The following is a 16,882-nucleotide window of genomic DNA, read 5'->3' on the forward strand; positions in this document are numbered from 1 at the left end:
GGCTACTTTGAGGAACCTAAAATATAAGACATATTTAGAGTTATTTCACACTTTTTTGTTAAGTACATCATTCCACATGTGTTCATTCATAGTTTTGATGCCTTCAGTGAGAATCTACAATGTAAATAGTCATGAAAATAAAGGAAACGCATTGAATGAGAAGGTGTGTCCAAACTTTTGGCCTGTACTGTATATACTTTCTGTATGGTAAGTTGTCCCTATTTCAGCAAAAAATAAGAGAAAATATCCTGATCCCGTCACTTTTCATTCCTGTTGTAACTCGCGCTTTTAGCTTGAAGTCGCGAAAACGAAACCGGAAGTCTCAATGTTTCACGGAACGGAAGTACCGATTTCCTTCTCTGCACAGCAGTTTGGGAGAGCAGTCCTTGTAAACATGGCGGCTGCTGCAGCTCGGATTCTGTCCTTCAGTAAACATGCTAAGGTGCTTGTATCACCTTTGAGGTTGTCCCAACGCTGCTATGTAGCTGTGCCTGTGTCTAGCACCGGCGAGGAGATTACTCACACCGGTCAGGTAAGACTCTTCGACTCTTCATCACTTTTCCCCCGTGACAACATCGGAAAGGCCATTCGATGTTCTGCTGTCTGTAGCTACACATTGTCATATCTGGAGATGTCATCCACAATGCATGGCAAAACATTGACACATGTTCGGTCCCATATCTTAGTTTCTGAGTAAGTTTCTGCCAACCACCTCACCTGATTGAAAATGAATTGATATCAAGCACCCCACCGACTTATGCCCAAACATAACAGGAGAGGCAGAACATGGAATACAAACATGGAATCCAAAATACAGAACATGGAATAGACCTACTTTCTTTTGCAGACCCTAACATGTTCTCTATTGTGATTAGGTGTATGATGCGGATGACCCCAGGAGGGCCAGATTTGTTGGCAGAGTGAAGGAGGTAACTTATATTTACCCCACTGGTTGTATAATTTTGACCGGTAGTTGCCTACAACACAGAATCAAATTCAATATGTGCTAGACTGCAATTGATATTAGAGAGTCTGAAGAAAAGTGCTAGCTTCTATTCAGGGAAATAATGAGCTGTGGTCTCTGTATGTAGGTAAGCATTTACCTATAAAGCCAGTAATTGCTCTTGTCCTTGCTGTGTGTTGTAGGTAAACAAGAACTTTGCCATCAATCTGGTGGCCGAGGAGCCTGTCAGTGGCGTCGAGGCCAGAGTGGTGTCTTGTGACGGGGGTGGAGGAGCCCTGGGCCACCCGAAAGTCTATATCAACCTGGTAATGACACTCTGCATGTGAGATTATTACAATGTGGGAGTCGTACAAGTCTATTCACCGGCCTCCATGACTGGTTATGTTATATGGTATACCACTGTGCTCAGCCCGCCCAGGCCACACCAACCTATGCTATCCCTGAATTATGGATTGAGCCAATGCTTTCTCTATGGGAGTTATCTGTTGACGGACAACGGAGATGATCAGTGTCTGTCTGTGTTCATTTCATACATTTTGGCGGACAAAGAAAGATCAAAGAAGTTTACCTTTTTACAGTCCATTTAGCAAATTAGAAACAAAGTTTCATATTGAGCTGCTAGGTTGTTTGAAAAGTCATGCCTGAATTCCACATAGATCGAATTGGATAGTGATTTTATCCATGTACATTTTAACAATTTTCTGATACCTTGGTGTGGCCAGGGCCTTAACTGTGTTGTGTTTGTGTTCCCAGGATAAAGATACTAAAGTGGGCACCTGCGGCTACTGTGGACTTCAATTCAAGCAGACGCATCATCATTGAAACTTCCTAAATTGTTCTGTCTATGTAAATTGTCATACTGGTTTAATAAATTATATTTACTCTTCACTCAGATGCTGTTGATGTGTGTTAGGAAAACGGTTTCCTCTTACTGCGCAGTTGTCCCCCTTTCAAATCAAACTTTATTATACACATGCAGTACAACTTGATAGGGGTTTCAAAATAAAAATGTCAGTGACAGTCAATGTTGACACCTACATTTTGAAATACACGTAATGCCATTTGCCGTTTTAGTGATGAGTTGAATTATTTGGTGTTAAAAAAATTTTTTTACATCGAAGACAAGTATCATTGCTTAACCTGTGAATTAGTTTATGTGGTTGCAATACAGTGGTGGTTACTGAATAAAGAGGTCAATGTCAGTCCAACAGCATTTAACATGCTATTCCTTTTCTCACCAACAGAGGTCTGCAGTCACTTGCCTTAGTTCACAATAATACATGTTTCATTGAAACAACAAGATGATAGGAGTGTTGTGGTTATTATTATTGTAAAACCTGTGATGTGGTTGGTTTCCACAAGTCCAACCCAATGTAGTTATAGTCATACATGTTGTCCTAACACTCACATGATATATTTAAAATAATGATAAGAGATAAAGGCACTCTCCTTTTCAATACATACTTTAGGCTAAAAGTTGTCTACTGTAGCCTACATAAGTGAGTATGAATTGTGAAAGATGAAAAGGCCTATTTGGACCCTTCCTGCTGAATAGATATAGTAGGTAGTCTATATATAGTACCATGCATCACCCACAAGGATTATCGAGAGGTCCTTAAAACACAAGAACAGCCGTGCCTTTTTTTACCTACTATTAGAGAGGGGTCAAATGACCATAGTGTTTACAATGGAAAGCTGCTACTTACACACAACGACCACTAGTTGGCCGGCTTGTAAATTAGCCTGCCTCCTACACAGAAAAACTGCAAATATAGCTTTATACTAGCTTATCCTGATGTGATTTTGCACATATCTAGGTAAAGTTATGAAAGGAGGGTCCTGAAATTTGATAGAGTGCAAAGATATTAAAAAAAAGAAATTACTCACAGGGTCAAATGACCCCACCATGGCTGTTCTAGTGTTAAGTTAGAATTCCTCTTGCATTCAGAGCTCCTCAGCCTGTGTTAGAGTCTCGCTCCGCCAACCCTGGAAGACGTCAGGTGGGATTCAGTCTGATAAGAAACACCCGCGCGGAACAATACATGTTTGAAGACGATCATATATATATTTCATCAGGCCTATTCTCCATAGACCTCCGCATGCCAAATTGGCCCATGCTCGGGGTAGGCTACAGACAGCGCGAGCCTGTCCTGTCCCCAGTGGTGCAGCCACTGGAACGGTGTTTTCCACTCGATAGCGCTCAGGTTGGGAAGAGCATCCATGCTGATATAATTGGTCCTGGTGACACAGGAGGAGGAATGTGTCTGATGCTGTATTAAAGCTCATCCATAGTCAGTCCAGTTGAGGTGATGGAAGAAGGCGAGCGGAGGCCATTTTAAAAGCTAGGCAGATCCGTCAGAGTTTGAGACTAGTTCGAGACTTGAGAGGTCGGCTGTTCGGTTACTAAGTTGAGGGGTTGAGCGACGTGTACACTGAAAGGCGGATAGGTTTAGATATTGCTCTGAGCAAAATCTTAGGATGAAACTGAGCATATGAATTGTGCTGAATAAAACAGCATAGTCAATTATTAATTATTCTAAAATACACAGACCACCTAATACTCAGAATCTTTAGATAACTGTATAGCTGTTTAGTATCAATAACAATGAACCAATGTGAAATTACAGATTAATTTCACATGGTTAGAATGTTTTTTTTTTAAATTCGTTTTTTAAATAAAAACGTCCAGGAAGTAAAGGTGGTCCTTTAGGTCAGGAGAATAGACATTTGGCTCAGGGAAAACTCTACACACAGGATAATGAGCACATGTGCCATTTGATTATGGACACACACACACACACACACACACACACACACACACACACACACACCACGATAATCACTATATTCTCCCTCAACACAAAATATCCTCTTTTACTGTTTAATTGCCCCATTAAAAGATGGCCCTTTTAAACATGTCACATTAAAGGACTCCAGGCCTTCTGAGGAGCTACCCGGCTCTCCCCCTTTAGCCAATTATCTGAACCTTCACTTCCTGACTCACTCTTGGTAAATGTGGCTCACAGAACACAGACCTAGGATCTGTTTCCCCTCCACCAAGCTATAACCTTAACCATTAGGAGGGGAACACACAACTGACTGTCGATCACTGTCTAGGAGCAACTGCACCCTACAGAAATCCTGACCTTTACCATGGAAACGATGACATGTTCTAGTGCCATTGGTTCCAGAAGTTACCGGGGAAGCAGACACCTCTGCTGACATGTGACAGGTTTTTGGGAGAGAGTTTGCACTCAGCACTCAGAAGACTTAAGTGTGTGTGACAGGACATGAGAGAATGGTGTGTGTGTGTGTGTGTGTGTGTGTGTGTGCGTGTGTGTGTGTTATAGAGGGTGTTGAGTGGGGTAAGTGTTAGACCAAAGGTGCAGACAAAGCAAGAGTGGGAGTTGTCAATAATCCCCTTTCAGACATTCCATCTAAAAACTTCCCCAAGCCAGAGAAGAATAGCAACTTCTTCAACAACTACAACATAAAGATGTGATGCTGTGGAAATACTGTGACATATTGGGAGGGAACATGGCTCCTTCCACCAAGGAGGCAGACAGACAGACAGACAGAGCAGAATTCGGTCAAAAATGTTCATAAAAGGTCAAAAGAATTGGGGACAGTTTCAAAATAGAACTCAGTACATTTCTTGATTAAACAAACAACCAACAGCTCCTCTCTAAGCTCTAGTCAACACGTAATTCTCTTGAGTTACAAGGCTGCGTGTCACAAAGCCTTGTTTTCAGCGTAGATACTTTGTGTCTTCACACATGCTCTTCTTTACCGCTGTGATGTAAAGACAAGCAGGTCTAACCCTTAGCAGGCCCCAGCATAGTAGACTTAACCCACTGGACTCAATTGCATCACATGGCCCATGGAGCACGGTTTCGTGTGAGACGCACACTGCTGTTGAATGTCTTGTTTGTATGTCTAGACTGCTTCAGATTGAGAGAGAAAAAGAGAGAGAGAGAGAGAGAGAGAGAGAGAGAGAGAGAGAGAGAGAGAGAATGGAGAGAGGAGCGAGAGGATGGAGAGAGGAACAGAGAGGATGGAGAGAAGTGAGGAACAGGGAGGATGGAGAGAAGTGAGGAACAGAGAGGATGGAGAGAAGTGATGAACAGAGAGGATGGAGAGAAGTGAGGAACAGAGAGGATGGAGAGAAGTGAGGAACAGAGAGGATGGAGAGAAGTGAGGAACAGAGAGGATGGAGAGAAGTGAGGAACAGAGAGGATGGAGAGAAGTGAGGAACAGGGAGGATGGAGAGAAGAGAGGAACAGAGAGGATGGAGAGAAGTGAGGAACAGAGAGGATGGAGAGAAGAGAGGAACAGAGAGGATGGAGAGAAGTGAGGAACAGAGAGGATGGAGAGAAGAGAGGAACAGAGAGGATGGAGAGAAATGAGGATCAGAGAGGATGGAGAGAAGTGAGGAACAGAGAGGATGGAGAGAAGTGAGGAACAGAGAGGATGGAGAGAAATGAGGAACAGAGAGGATGGAGAGAAGTGAGGAGCAGAGAGGATGGAGAGAAGAGAGGAACAGAGAGGATGGAGAGAAGTGAGGAACAGAGAGGATGGAGAGAAGTGAGGGACAGAGAGGATGGAGAGAAGAGAGGAACAGAGAGGATGGAGAGAAGTGAGGGACAGAGAGGATGGAGAGAAGAGAGGAACAGAGAGGATGGAGAGAAGTGAGGAACAGAGAGGATGGAGAGAAGTGAGGAAGAGAGAGGATGGAGAGAAGGAACAGAGAGGATGGAGAGAAGAGAGGAACAGAGAGGATGGAGAGAAGAGAGGAACAGAGAGGATGGAGAGAAGTGAGGAACAGAGAGGATGGAGAGAAGTGAGGAACAGAGAGGATGGAGAGAAGTGAGGAACAGAGAGGATGGAGAGAAGTGAGGAACAGAGAGGAAGGAGAGAAGTGAGGAACAGAGAGGATGGAGAGAAGAGAGGAACAGGGAGGATGGAGAGAAGAGAGGAACAGAGAGGATGGAGAGAAGTGAGGAACAGGGAGGATGGAGAGAAGAGAGGAACAGAGAGGATGGAGAGAAGTGAGGAACAGAGAGGATGGAGAGAAGTGAGGGACAGAGAGGATGGAGAGAAGTGAGGAACAGAGAGGATGGAGAGAAGAGAGGAACAGAGAGGATGGAGAGAAGTGAGGGACAGAGAGGATGGAGAGAAGAGAGGAACAGAGAGGATGGAGAGAGGAGAGGAACAGAGAGGATGGAGAGAAGTGAGGAACAGAGAGGATGGAGAGAAGTGAGGGACAGAGAGGATGGAGAGAGGAGAGGAACAGAGAGGATGGAGAGAAGTGAGGAGCAGAGAGGATGGAGAGAAGTGAGGAACAGAGAGGATGGAGAGAAGTGAGGAACAGAGAGGATGGAGAGAGGAGCGAGGTGAGGAACAGAGAGGATGGAGAGAAGTGAGGAACAGAGAGGATGGAGAGAAGTGAGGGACAGAGAGGATGGAGAGAAGTGAGGAACAGAGAGGATGGAGAGAGGTGAGTAAGGATGAAGAGAGGAAGGATAGAGGGTGATGTGTTGGGGAGAAGAAAAAAAGGTGAGAGAAGTGAGCGAGAAGCAGGAAAGGATGAGAGGGGGTGGAAGAGGAGGGGGAAAGGGAAGGTAGTAGGGAGAAAGAAGGGAAATTGCAACACAGACTCTGAATTAAATTGATACACACGATAGTACGCCCTCACAATTGCGTGTCCTGGTTGACGCATGAGAGAGATTTTTGGATGATACGTCAAAAACTGAAGAAACATGTGGAGGGAGAGAGCACTACTTTCTTTGACACCCAGACTTGATGTCAAGTTTGAGGTTTATTTGAATCAAGTCACTTGGAGGTTGGATAGCATATACGTAGCTGGCTGATAAAGTCAATCATCTATTTCGTCATGTTAAGGGCCCCGCAATTCACTGTGTGGGTTCCCTGTCATGTAGGCTAGTGCCCTTCCTGGCATGTCCCCAACAAGTGAGGGTGAGAACAGGTACTACCCGTATCTCAGTTAACCCCACTCAGCACGGGGGCCACATCTTATCTCTTTCTCACCGCCTATCTCCTCTCACCTTGGCCATGGAGAAAAGTATGACGGCCCAGATTACCACACACTTCAAGGGTGTCTCGTTCTAGCCATGCACTTCCAGATTGGTATCAGATCTAATTTTACTGCCCTAAGAAACAGAAGCCAAGTGATGATCTCAACCTTAAAACAACAATAAAATTCCGTACTTTCACCTCAACTTACATTGTTTAACCATTGTATGACTTTATGATAATTTTCATTATCTACCAAATGAGGATTGTTTGTTAGACTGTAGGCCTATCTCCATTGTGCAGAAGAAAGTAAACTTTACAGGAAAAAAAGACAATGTCATTATTTATCATCTCAAATCTAAATTATTTATGAAGCAGAAAAAGAATGGAATTCTCGGTTGAATTCCTTCTGAATTATTTAGTCTGAAATGGTTAATTCCATACAAAGCCTTGGCAGATCTCTCCTCTGTTCTGATAAATAGTTTATCATCTTTCCTAAACTGAAAACAGTGGAGAAAGAATAGGGAAAACATGTCTAGTTTAATTGTTCTTAAACTCTATTTAGAAAGTGTTTGGTATAACGTTTGAAGAAGACTACATTTGAGAACTGGTTTGGTGAATATTTTATTTTCAGAAAATATAGCTTGTATTCGGGACAGTTGTTGTTGAATTTGAGTTGAAGATATGCAACATAGTGTGTTTGGCTGCAAGGGAATTACATCCAATTTAGGATTATACTGGCAAGATAAAGGTGAATTTACAAGGGGTGTTAATACGTTAAATTTGCCTATTGTAATCTCCTTTGAAATATTTGAGGTCTCCTCCTACGGCCCTGGAGGTTGCCATCAGTGTCAGCATGAGTTTCTTAAATATGGACACACGGTATGCCCCTTCAAGCATAAACCGTCGGAGATTGTGCAGATACAGCTATAATATTAGCGGCTGTGTTAGGCCTTTCCACTTCCTCAAGATGACTGCCGTTAATGGAGCTTGAGGGGTATATTCTACGACCCGTTTTGAGTGCGGTGGATTTGCAACTCCCAGTCCTCGGTTGACGCAGTTAAAAGCCGGCTAATGAAAAGGGACGCATCGCTGATTGCAGCTATATCTGGGCCTGGGGTGGAAGTGGCATCGATTTAACAATTTAGCAGCACCGTCCTCTGTGTGTTTGAATTAGTCACGGCTGAATAACGTCCCCCCCCTTCACGTCCCACCCCCCCTCTCCCAACACCCACCCACGTCTATGTTCCGCACTGTCTTTCCAACCAGGCCTATGTTGTCCTGTTTGGTCTCATGAAGTGTTTATCTGAGTATGGATGTGTCTTATGTAGGCCTACTGATACTTTAGCATAATAATGTTTTTGGTAGATAGTAATATGGGGGTACTTTATGGTAGGCCTACTTACCTCACCATTGGTAATTACCTGATTGGCACATAATAGTGCTTGAGTCAGTGAATCAAAAAGAAACAGCAAGCTTATGCAATGATCAAGTAAGAGGTAATACCTGCTGTAAAATAAAGGGTCATCATTTCAGACCACTGAGGCTCTGCACCTGCTATTTCCAATACATTTACATTAATTGAGGCACAATCTAAATGTGCAAGATATTGAGCCACTCTTGGATGCATAGGCCTTAAATCCTTCTTTTGTTGACAAAAGATGACAGTGCATTGCAGCATTATTTTACACAGGGACACGTTTGACCAAGCACAACCCCTACCTGTGCAACTAGGCTCATTGCAGTACCATGGACAGCGAAAGGACGCATTCAGAGAAAAACACCATTCTGCAAAAAAAACACCTTTTATTTCCGTTACTCATCAACTGCGAACGGACTTCAGTGCAAGAATACAGTGTATTTAAGTGTGTAATATGTCTAGAATATATAGCTGTGAAAATTGGCAAACCATTGGCGAGATATTGTGATGGCAAGCTTCCTAAAAATGTGTTAACAAGTCCTCGTAGGGGGGTAAACACTATGAAGGCCTAATACTCTCCAGAGTTGCAATGTGCGTTTTATAGGTTTTAAGTGCAATAGGCCTATCAAAAATGCAATCATACACATCATATGTGATACTCTGTGTTGGAACTTCCAATGTCCTCACAACAACAAAACTGTGTTTGTGCCTTTAGTGATAATCCAGTAGTATTAGAGATAGAATCCGAGGGAACATTTCAGGGACAGGTTAAGCGAGGTCACAGTTGGCTAAGTCTATGCTCTGTGCTGTAAAGAAGAGGTAATGTGTTGGGAGCACGCCAGCGTTCTGTTTTCCATAGCGGCTGCGTTCAGCCCTCTCCACGCGGCGGTTGGCCTGGGCAGCGTCGGCGATCTCTGTCGGAACAACGGCTCGTGGAAGACACCGTCGACCCATTCTCTTAGCGTCGCTACGGGGGAGTCCTGGTGCCTGTCAGCGTTTAGGTTTAGGCCCACATCCGATCGATATCCCGGGGAGGAGGAGGCATCTCTGGATATGAGCATGCAAGGAGGATACTCGGGTTGGATGGCGGGGTTTAAAGAAATGGCGGTTTGTGCGATGGACCAGATTTTCGGTTTGCTCTCTGTAGTATTTCGCGGGTCTTGTTCGGTGTAGAATGTTGCTCTGTCGTGCTGCTCCGCTGCTAGTTTTGGAAAGTTGGTAGACAGCCTTTCCTTTCCCATGAGTGTCTCTGTGATGTGGGTGAGAGGTCCGTTTGAGAGGCCTGCTGTTAATAGGTGGTTTGTTGTTGAGATATCGTCCGTGTGAAAATGTTGCTTAGGGTCACAGTCAGAGCCGTCCGACTCGAGGTCAAAGTCCTCCAGATCACTTTGCCGTAGGTCTGAAGATCTCCCTTTATCTACAATGACAAATATAATTCACAAATAAATTGCCACAGGAAGCTCCAAGCTGTTTTTTACTAGCCCGGCTACTGATCTGGAAACCGTTATTCAAATAGCCCAATTACGCTTGGAAAAGCCTAAAATACGCACGTACCGCCAATGTCTCTCTCGCTTTTGATTGGCTCCTCCTGTGGCGACTCTTCCCCCCCATCGCTGTCTTCTTCACAGCCCCTCTCTTCAGAGCTCTTGTTGGCACGAGGGGACCACGTTACCTTGTTTTCCTTCTTAAGCCTTCTGCGCGCATTGGCGAACCACGTGGATACCTGTGTGAATTAATGAACGGAATGAGTGAATTAATTACAAAAGTATGCTCTCGTGGTCAAGAAAAAAAACTTGAGGCCTATTGGGTGCCCACCTGAGTGAGGGTCATCTTGGTGATGATGGCCAGCATGATCTTCTCTCCTTTGGTGGGGTACGGGTTCTTCTGGTGCTCCTGCAGCCAGGTCTTCAGGGTGCTGGTGGTCTCCCGGGTGGCGTTTTTACGCCGGGACGCTCCATCCGAGCACCCGTATCTGAAGATGAGACCAGAATACGATGGATCATGTATTAGTCCCACCCAGAGATATTCAGCGCTTGATAAATCTGCGCAGGTGAATCTATTGCGTAAATCAACCCCAAAAAATGTGTTGGCTATATGGGACTATACTGCAATTACGCACGTATTAATCAAGACACTATTTCATCTGAATTGTCATTCAAACACTTAAATGCAGTAAGGCATGCATCTAAAAGCTGAAAGTACGGTTATATATTTACACCTACCTGTATCTGTCGTATGGGTACTGGCCAAACGCATAATCATATGGGTAATATGCAGGGGTTTGACAGGCCCCAGACTGCGCAGGCGATACTCCATCTTTTGAATCCAGCGTGTTCTGCGAATATGATGTGAAACTACCGACTTAATTAATCCGGTCAAGGAATAATGTATAGGCTACATTTGATCACATTTTTGTAATGCAAAATAGACTCCTCCTCACCTGCATCACAACAAAGTAATAATTCATCTGGTTGATCTAACAATACGTTTTGTAAATCAAATTCTATTGAAACAGTTTTATAAAATGGCCTGTTTTGATAAAAAACAACAACGCTAAAACTATAATGTATGTATGCAAAAATGTAATAATAAAAAATACCCTATGTGTAAAGTACCCTTTGAAATTATGTCAGATTTGTCAACATGCAACTCAAGAGGCACGTATCGGCCTACCATGGAGTAAAGAGCGGTGGCGTCGCCAGAGCAGGTGGCATAATATCCCTGGCTCTTAGCATAGGTTTCGCCATAGATACCGATAGCGGCGGTAGGAGTCAGCTCGTGTCCCGGGGAACTGAGGAGCCTGCTCTCGTACACCGGACACCGAAGAGACGACTGGGAGGGAGGCGCCATACCGGTGCTCATCAGAGACCTTCCACCGGACTCGAGGCAGTTGGCCAGAGAGCTCGAGGTCATCAGAAACTGACAAGAAAGAAAAAGCAGATTATTCAGAGAGACAATGAATTTCGTACTATTTCGTACTTATAAATGCAACAACTTGAAGTTGCACTAAAGTCTTGCTAAATAATTATATTGATAGACCGAATATTTTAACATCAGCAATAAAGTAGACTTATATGTTCAAACAATGTTGTCCAGACTGGAAGTATCCTTATAAGAAAACGTACTGTACCTGTGGAGGTGAGTATGGGTATCCTATCTGTGGGTAAGCCATAGTATAGCTCAGAGTGACATCAAACAATTAAGCACAAAGGCAATCCCAAGCCGAAATACAGCAGTCAGTCATCCGTGCATCACGGTGAAGTTCCCCTTCCCAGACGCTTATCCAAAGACGCTCGGATTCTCTCCAATGAAAGGAAGGCAACTTCTATCCAGATTTGGGATCAAAACAGCAGGCGCATCGCTTCCGCGCCAGGCAAATTGCCAGTAGGCTGGAGTTTCAAACTGGCCCTTCTACTAAATAAAATAATAACTGTCATCCCTTTTCAGTCCTTGATTCTGTTGTTGTTTAAATTTGGAAGTTGGTTTCAGCCAGGTAAAGGTGAATGGAAACGTTTATCGTCAAGTCTGACGTGGGTTACGCATCATTTACAGTCCAAAGCGAGAGTGGGGTGAGCCACAAACCATGCGACTCCAGATGCGCTCTTTGGTTTTAACGCGCTTGTCTCTCTGACGTCACATGGACTCTGTAGGCTGCGGACCCTCTCACATCCAGTGGTATATATATAGGTCAGTGCTCACATCCAGCTCGAGGACTTCGTCACCATCTTTTCTGACAAATGGGATAGTGAGAAAATAATACAAAGTGTCAGGCGGTAATAGATAATGTAAAAAAAAAAAAAAAATCGGTTTTCATTATAGTCAGTTATAAAATAAAACGAGGGGAAAAAACTTGTGGAAAGTCCGTTTTTCCAGAAAGGCTTTCGCAGTCCTTGCCTGGTGACTGCACTGCACTCCCCGAATGAAAGACTTGCTCGACACTGCCGGTTCCAGACGAGCGCACCTTCAGCCCTTTAGGGTTTCGTTTAATGTAATGAGGATGTGTTCGGTCTCCCTGCTCCGACACACACACACACACACACACACACACACACACACACACACACACACACACACAAAGTCTGAGGGGAAACACGAATTTGACGTGACACCACATTGACAGCTCGATATAGATGATTGATGACTACAAGGGGATATTAGCATAATAGGTTTTCTCTTTAGATAACTTGTTGCCTCGATGAGATGTCTTTGTCATTAAGCTATTTATGTGGGTAATTACATACTAGGTTTGAGCAAAGTAATTACAATAAGCACTACATCATCCTATTCTAGTGTGCTATCAATTAAGGAGAGTAATGATCAATTGTGAGTCATGTTTTAAACTGTAATGCTCTCTCTAACTGTAAATACAAAGCGGTAGTCAATATAGAATTATGAGGGGTTTAGAAACAAAGTAAGGCAGGAAAGTCTTTAGAGGGTGTGAGATACAAGGCAGGCAACCCTTTCTTTATCAACCCCCTCCACATACACACACATGCACACGCACAAGCACACACACGCATGCACACACACACGCACACACACAAAGTTTAGTGCCTAGTTGACCACACTGTCTACCTTAGGGATGGGCATCAGCACTAAACGCAGTCTCCCATGACCTACTACAACCAAACGACACAGACAGGAGATGGACGAGAGAGGCTAGAGTGGGGGGCGAGGGAATAAGGGAGAAGAGACAGGAGGAAAGAGAGAGAGAAGGGGGGGGGGGGGTACGAGAAGGGAAAGGGTAGAGGGATAGAGAGACAAGAGGGGATGTGGAAGAGAGGGAGAGGAGATAGGCAGGAGGAGAGAGAGAAAGAAATAGTGTGAGAGAGGGGATAGGAGAAGGGAAAGGGGGGGAGGAATAAAGAAACAAGGGGGGTTGTGGGAGAGAGGGCGAGGAGAGAGACAGGAGAGGAGACTTAACGGGAGTGTTAGTAGAGAGAGGAGCCTTTTGCAAAGGGAGAGGTGAGTCAGGTGCAGTATGACACAGGAGAGATTCCTCTCTTTCAGACTCCTATCAGAGTGAAAGGAACCAGTCGTTCTCCACGACAATCCCACCGCACCCAAAGTACCTACAGAACAAGACTGGAGAGAGAGAGGGGGGGGGGGGGGAGGGAGGGAGGGAGGGAGGGAGGGGAAGGAAGGTGTGGACAAGTGGGAAGGAGAGAGGGAATGGGGAGGAGTAAACGGACACAGTAGGCTAGGCTCCCACTGCACCCAAAGTGAGGAGGGAACAAGAGAGCCTTGGCATAGAACCTGGGAGAGCTCTGCAGGGGAGAACTCCCCTGTGTTCCATCGTTTGATTGACATTCCATTTGTCAGGTGCTCATATATTGAACAAGCACCACTGTCTCACCCCCTGCCAATGCTCCACACTGAAATTAGAATCTCTTCCTGAGGATATCCGTTTGTTTTGCTTTTGACAATGAACAGGACTGTTTTTATTTCTTGGCATCACACATTGTCTTGAAAATAACTCCTGTCATTCTTGGATTTTTAGTCCAGCCACGTTATTTCAATACATGTTACCATAAGATTAGTGTGTAAATGTTACTATTTCCCCCATTGTTGAATATTCAATGGCATACTTATATATTAATATAAGACATACTTATATATTTATATGGCATACTTACAGTGTATATTTCTCAACCTGTATGTTCGTTGGACCGTGGTAATATCTTTCTGATCTTGTTCCCCATACATCAATCATTCATTCATAATGCGCTTGCTCCACCACAAACACACACTTATTTTCTTCCCCCCGCATTCTTCTTTACCCACAATGCAGTGGGAGGGGCGTCGGGGCTGATGACAGAGGCGTGTTAATGTGAGAGAGGAGAGCATCTCACACACACACACACACACACACACACACACACAAACATACACACACACACACACACACACACACACACACAATGAGGAAACACTCCAATCACCACTACTTTCAATCACATGTGGGGCAGAGCGATCCTTTTGAATATTTCCTACCTGAAAGTATAAAAACTATACAATTTTAATCACTATTTAACATGTAAATGCTCTTTGAGCCCCTCTTATTGGGTTTGGCTGTTTCTGCATAAAATATTTGGGGAGAAGGTAAAATTGGAGTGCCTTTGACAGTAAGGAGGAAAACATGATTTTAGCGTCTTTGATGAAGGCTCATTTCACATAGAACAATGAGAGCGAGAGAGAATCCAGACGAATTCTTTATGAAGACGTTTTATCTGAGTGGAGAAACCCAGAGAAAACTAAGAGGCAGTGGCCATTCCACTCACCCCTCTTTACAGACAGGGAGAGAGGGAGAGGGAGAGGACAAGGAGGGAGAGAGTGAGTGGTAATAAGAAAAGGATGAGGCAGAAGTAGCAGACCACTGCTCTACCACTGGACAGGGATCATCAGTCTGTCTTACTGAAGGGCATTTTACTGTCACATCCTTACAACTGTACTCTAACATCCATGTTAAAGCCGTGAACCAGGATTTACCTCCCCATAAACAAGGCTGCCAACACAGTGTTAATGTTCAAAAACACCACACTTCCCAGCCAGGCTATCTGGTGGCGTTCTCATATCTAATAAGAGGCCCTACAGAGGAGCTGGAGGTATTGAACTAAGCATGGAGTATAAATGCACTGACCCTCCTCATCAATGATGGATCATAAGTGTACAGAAACATGCTAACGCTTTTAGCCACCACAACGTGCATGCTGCGAGAGAGAGGGAGAGAGAGGGGGGGGGAGAGAGAGAGAGAGAGAGAGGGGGCGGAGAGAGAGAGAGAGAGAGAGAGAGAGAGAGAGAGAGAGGGAGAGAGAGAGAGAGAGGAACCTTAGAGAGAGCAGCCACGACTAAAATGAGCTCCTAAGTGAGACAGAAAGTGGTATGAACTCTTGTAAGAGGTAACACCATTACCCGAGGATACTTTTTTGGGGGAAAATGACTGTTTCTTCAACCAGGAAAATGCTGGAGGGAAAGTTAGACACTAGAGCCGACATTTCACAGCCATATTGGATAAGTTAGTGGTCAATATGGTGTATTATACATCAGACCAAAGCTCAATTTCAAGCCCAAAACGGGAGGTTTAAAACATACAGACACAGTCACGAACATCCCTATTAGGGATGCAGCAGCTAGCCTACTCACAACCCCCCATGAACTAGCCATCCTTTACTCTGGAGAAAATCTGAATTCTTCCAAATGTAGCCTGATAACAATTCAAAGTTGTTATCCCGGGGCACCTGGGTGGTGTAGCTCACTAAGCTGGTGTAATCACGTAATTGCAGGGTCCCTGGTTCGATTCCGGCCATCAACCTATCCTGTTGTTATCCCTCCTCTCTCTCACCCGTCCTTCCTGTCAATCTCTACTGTCTATATCCCAATCAAGCAGAAATGCCCTAAAAACATATTAAAACAATTTATAAATTAAAGTTGCTATCCAAACGTTGCAGCTGCACAGCCCACACCATTCAGCTCCTTTAAGCAAGAAATGCAAGGGAGCTCCTGGTCCTAGGTCATTGCCCTGCTCTCACAAAACCCACCAACAACCTCCACTCTGACCCTCATGACCTTGTTGGGCCAGTGAGGAAGATGGCAGAAGAACAAAAAGAGATCCTGGACTCACGCCTGGTGAGTCATCAACAACACACCCGCATGGCATCAACAACATCAACACATACATAACCAGAGGTAGTCCAGCCCTTCCCAACGATCACTTGGCCCACCATCTGACCATCGCCACCGAGGACCTCTACGATGGACGACACCTCCACAAAGAAGGGACGAGGATCTTTGCAAATAACCTTAAAGAGGCTAAACGGCCGATTGACAAGCTAATGACAGTTTTTAACCTTCTGTTTTCACCGTGAAATGGAGCTGAAGTCTGATAAGGCGTATATTGTACTGTATATTCCTACATCATATGGATTACTCTCTCAGCTGATATGGCCATGAAATCATCTGCTGGAATGTATACGTTTTCCTGAAGCATTTTTCCTGTTTGAGGATTTTCTCTCGTGAACAAGCTGTGATAGAAACTACATTTGAAACTAATTCAGTCAGCAACACTTACATCTTAGGTTTAACCATTTATTGAATATCAAATGGTTATAGAATTAGGCTTGGTGTATTTGAATGGCTCAGAGTTTTTGAGCGCTCCCTGCCTGGGAGTTAGAAACAACTACAACATACATGTACGTATATGTACAACACATATCTATATATCTATATATCTATATAGGATTCTTAATAGGACTGGTTGTTAAAATCCCTAAATATTCAGCACAACAATTGAGTGGAGTTGGAGATGTCCTCTTGGGTGGAGTGGAATTTGGCAATGATCACGTGGTGCCACCAGTACGACACATCTTCAGTTGTGGTCCCCGACCTCATTGGGTGTTTCGGCCAGTTATCACAAGACACCCTCTGCCGAGGTTGGCCCACCACAGGCTGATCAGGCCTGGGTGTGT

General features: G+C 44.3%; 2 protein-coding genes across 2 annotated transcripts; one reads left to right on the top strand and one right to left on the bottom strand.

Moving 5' to 3' along the window:
• The first annotated feature begins 380 nt into the window (after positions 1–380).
• Positions 381–1,852, top strand: ndufs6 (NADH:ubiquinone oxidoreductase subunit S6). Its single transcript, XM_080532396.1, has 4 exons — positions 381–532; positions 876–929; positions 1,147–1,269; positions 1,718–1,852. The coding sequence occupies exons 1-4, from the start codon at positions 395–397 to the stop codon at positions 1,784–1,786; spliced, it is 384 nt and encodes a 127-aa protein (XP_080388522.1). The 5' UTR covers positions 381–394; the 3' UTR covers positions 1,787–1,852.
• A 7,359-nt stretch (positions 1,853–9,211) lies between these two features.
• Positions 9,212–11,589, bottom strand: irx4b (iroquois homeobox 4b; the record flags this gene model as incomplete). Its single annotated transcript, XM_080531754.1, has 6 exons — positions 9,212–9,834; positions 9,972–10,140; positions 10,233–10,389; positions 10,640–10,752; positions 11,091–11,336; positions 11,548–11,589. The coding sequence occupies 6 exons, from the start codon at positions 11,587–11,589 to the stop codon at positions 9,212–9,214; spliced, it is 1,350 nt and encodes a 449-aa protein (XP_080387880.1).
• Positions 11,590–16,882: the final 5,293 nt, after the last annotated feature.

This window comes from Nansenia antarctica (assembly GCF_963989245.1).
Source record: "Nansenia antarctica genome assembly, chromosome: 5".
NCBI lineage: Eukaryota > Metazoa > Chordata > Actinopteri > Argentiniformes > Microstomatidae > Nansenia > Nansenia antarctica.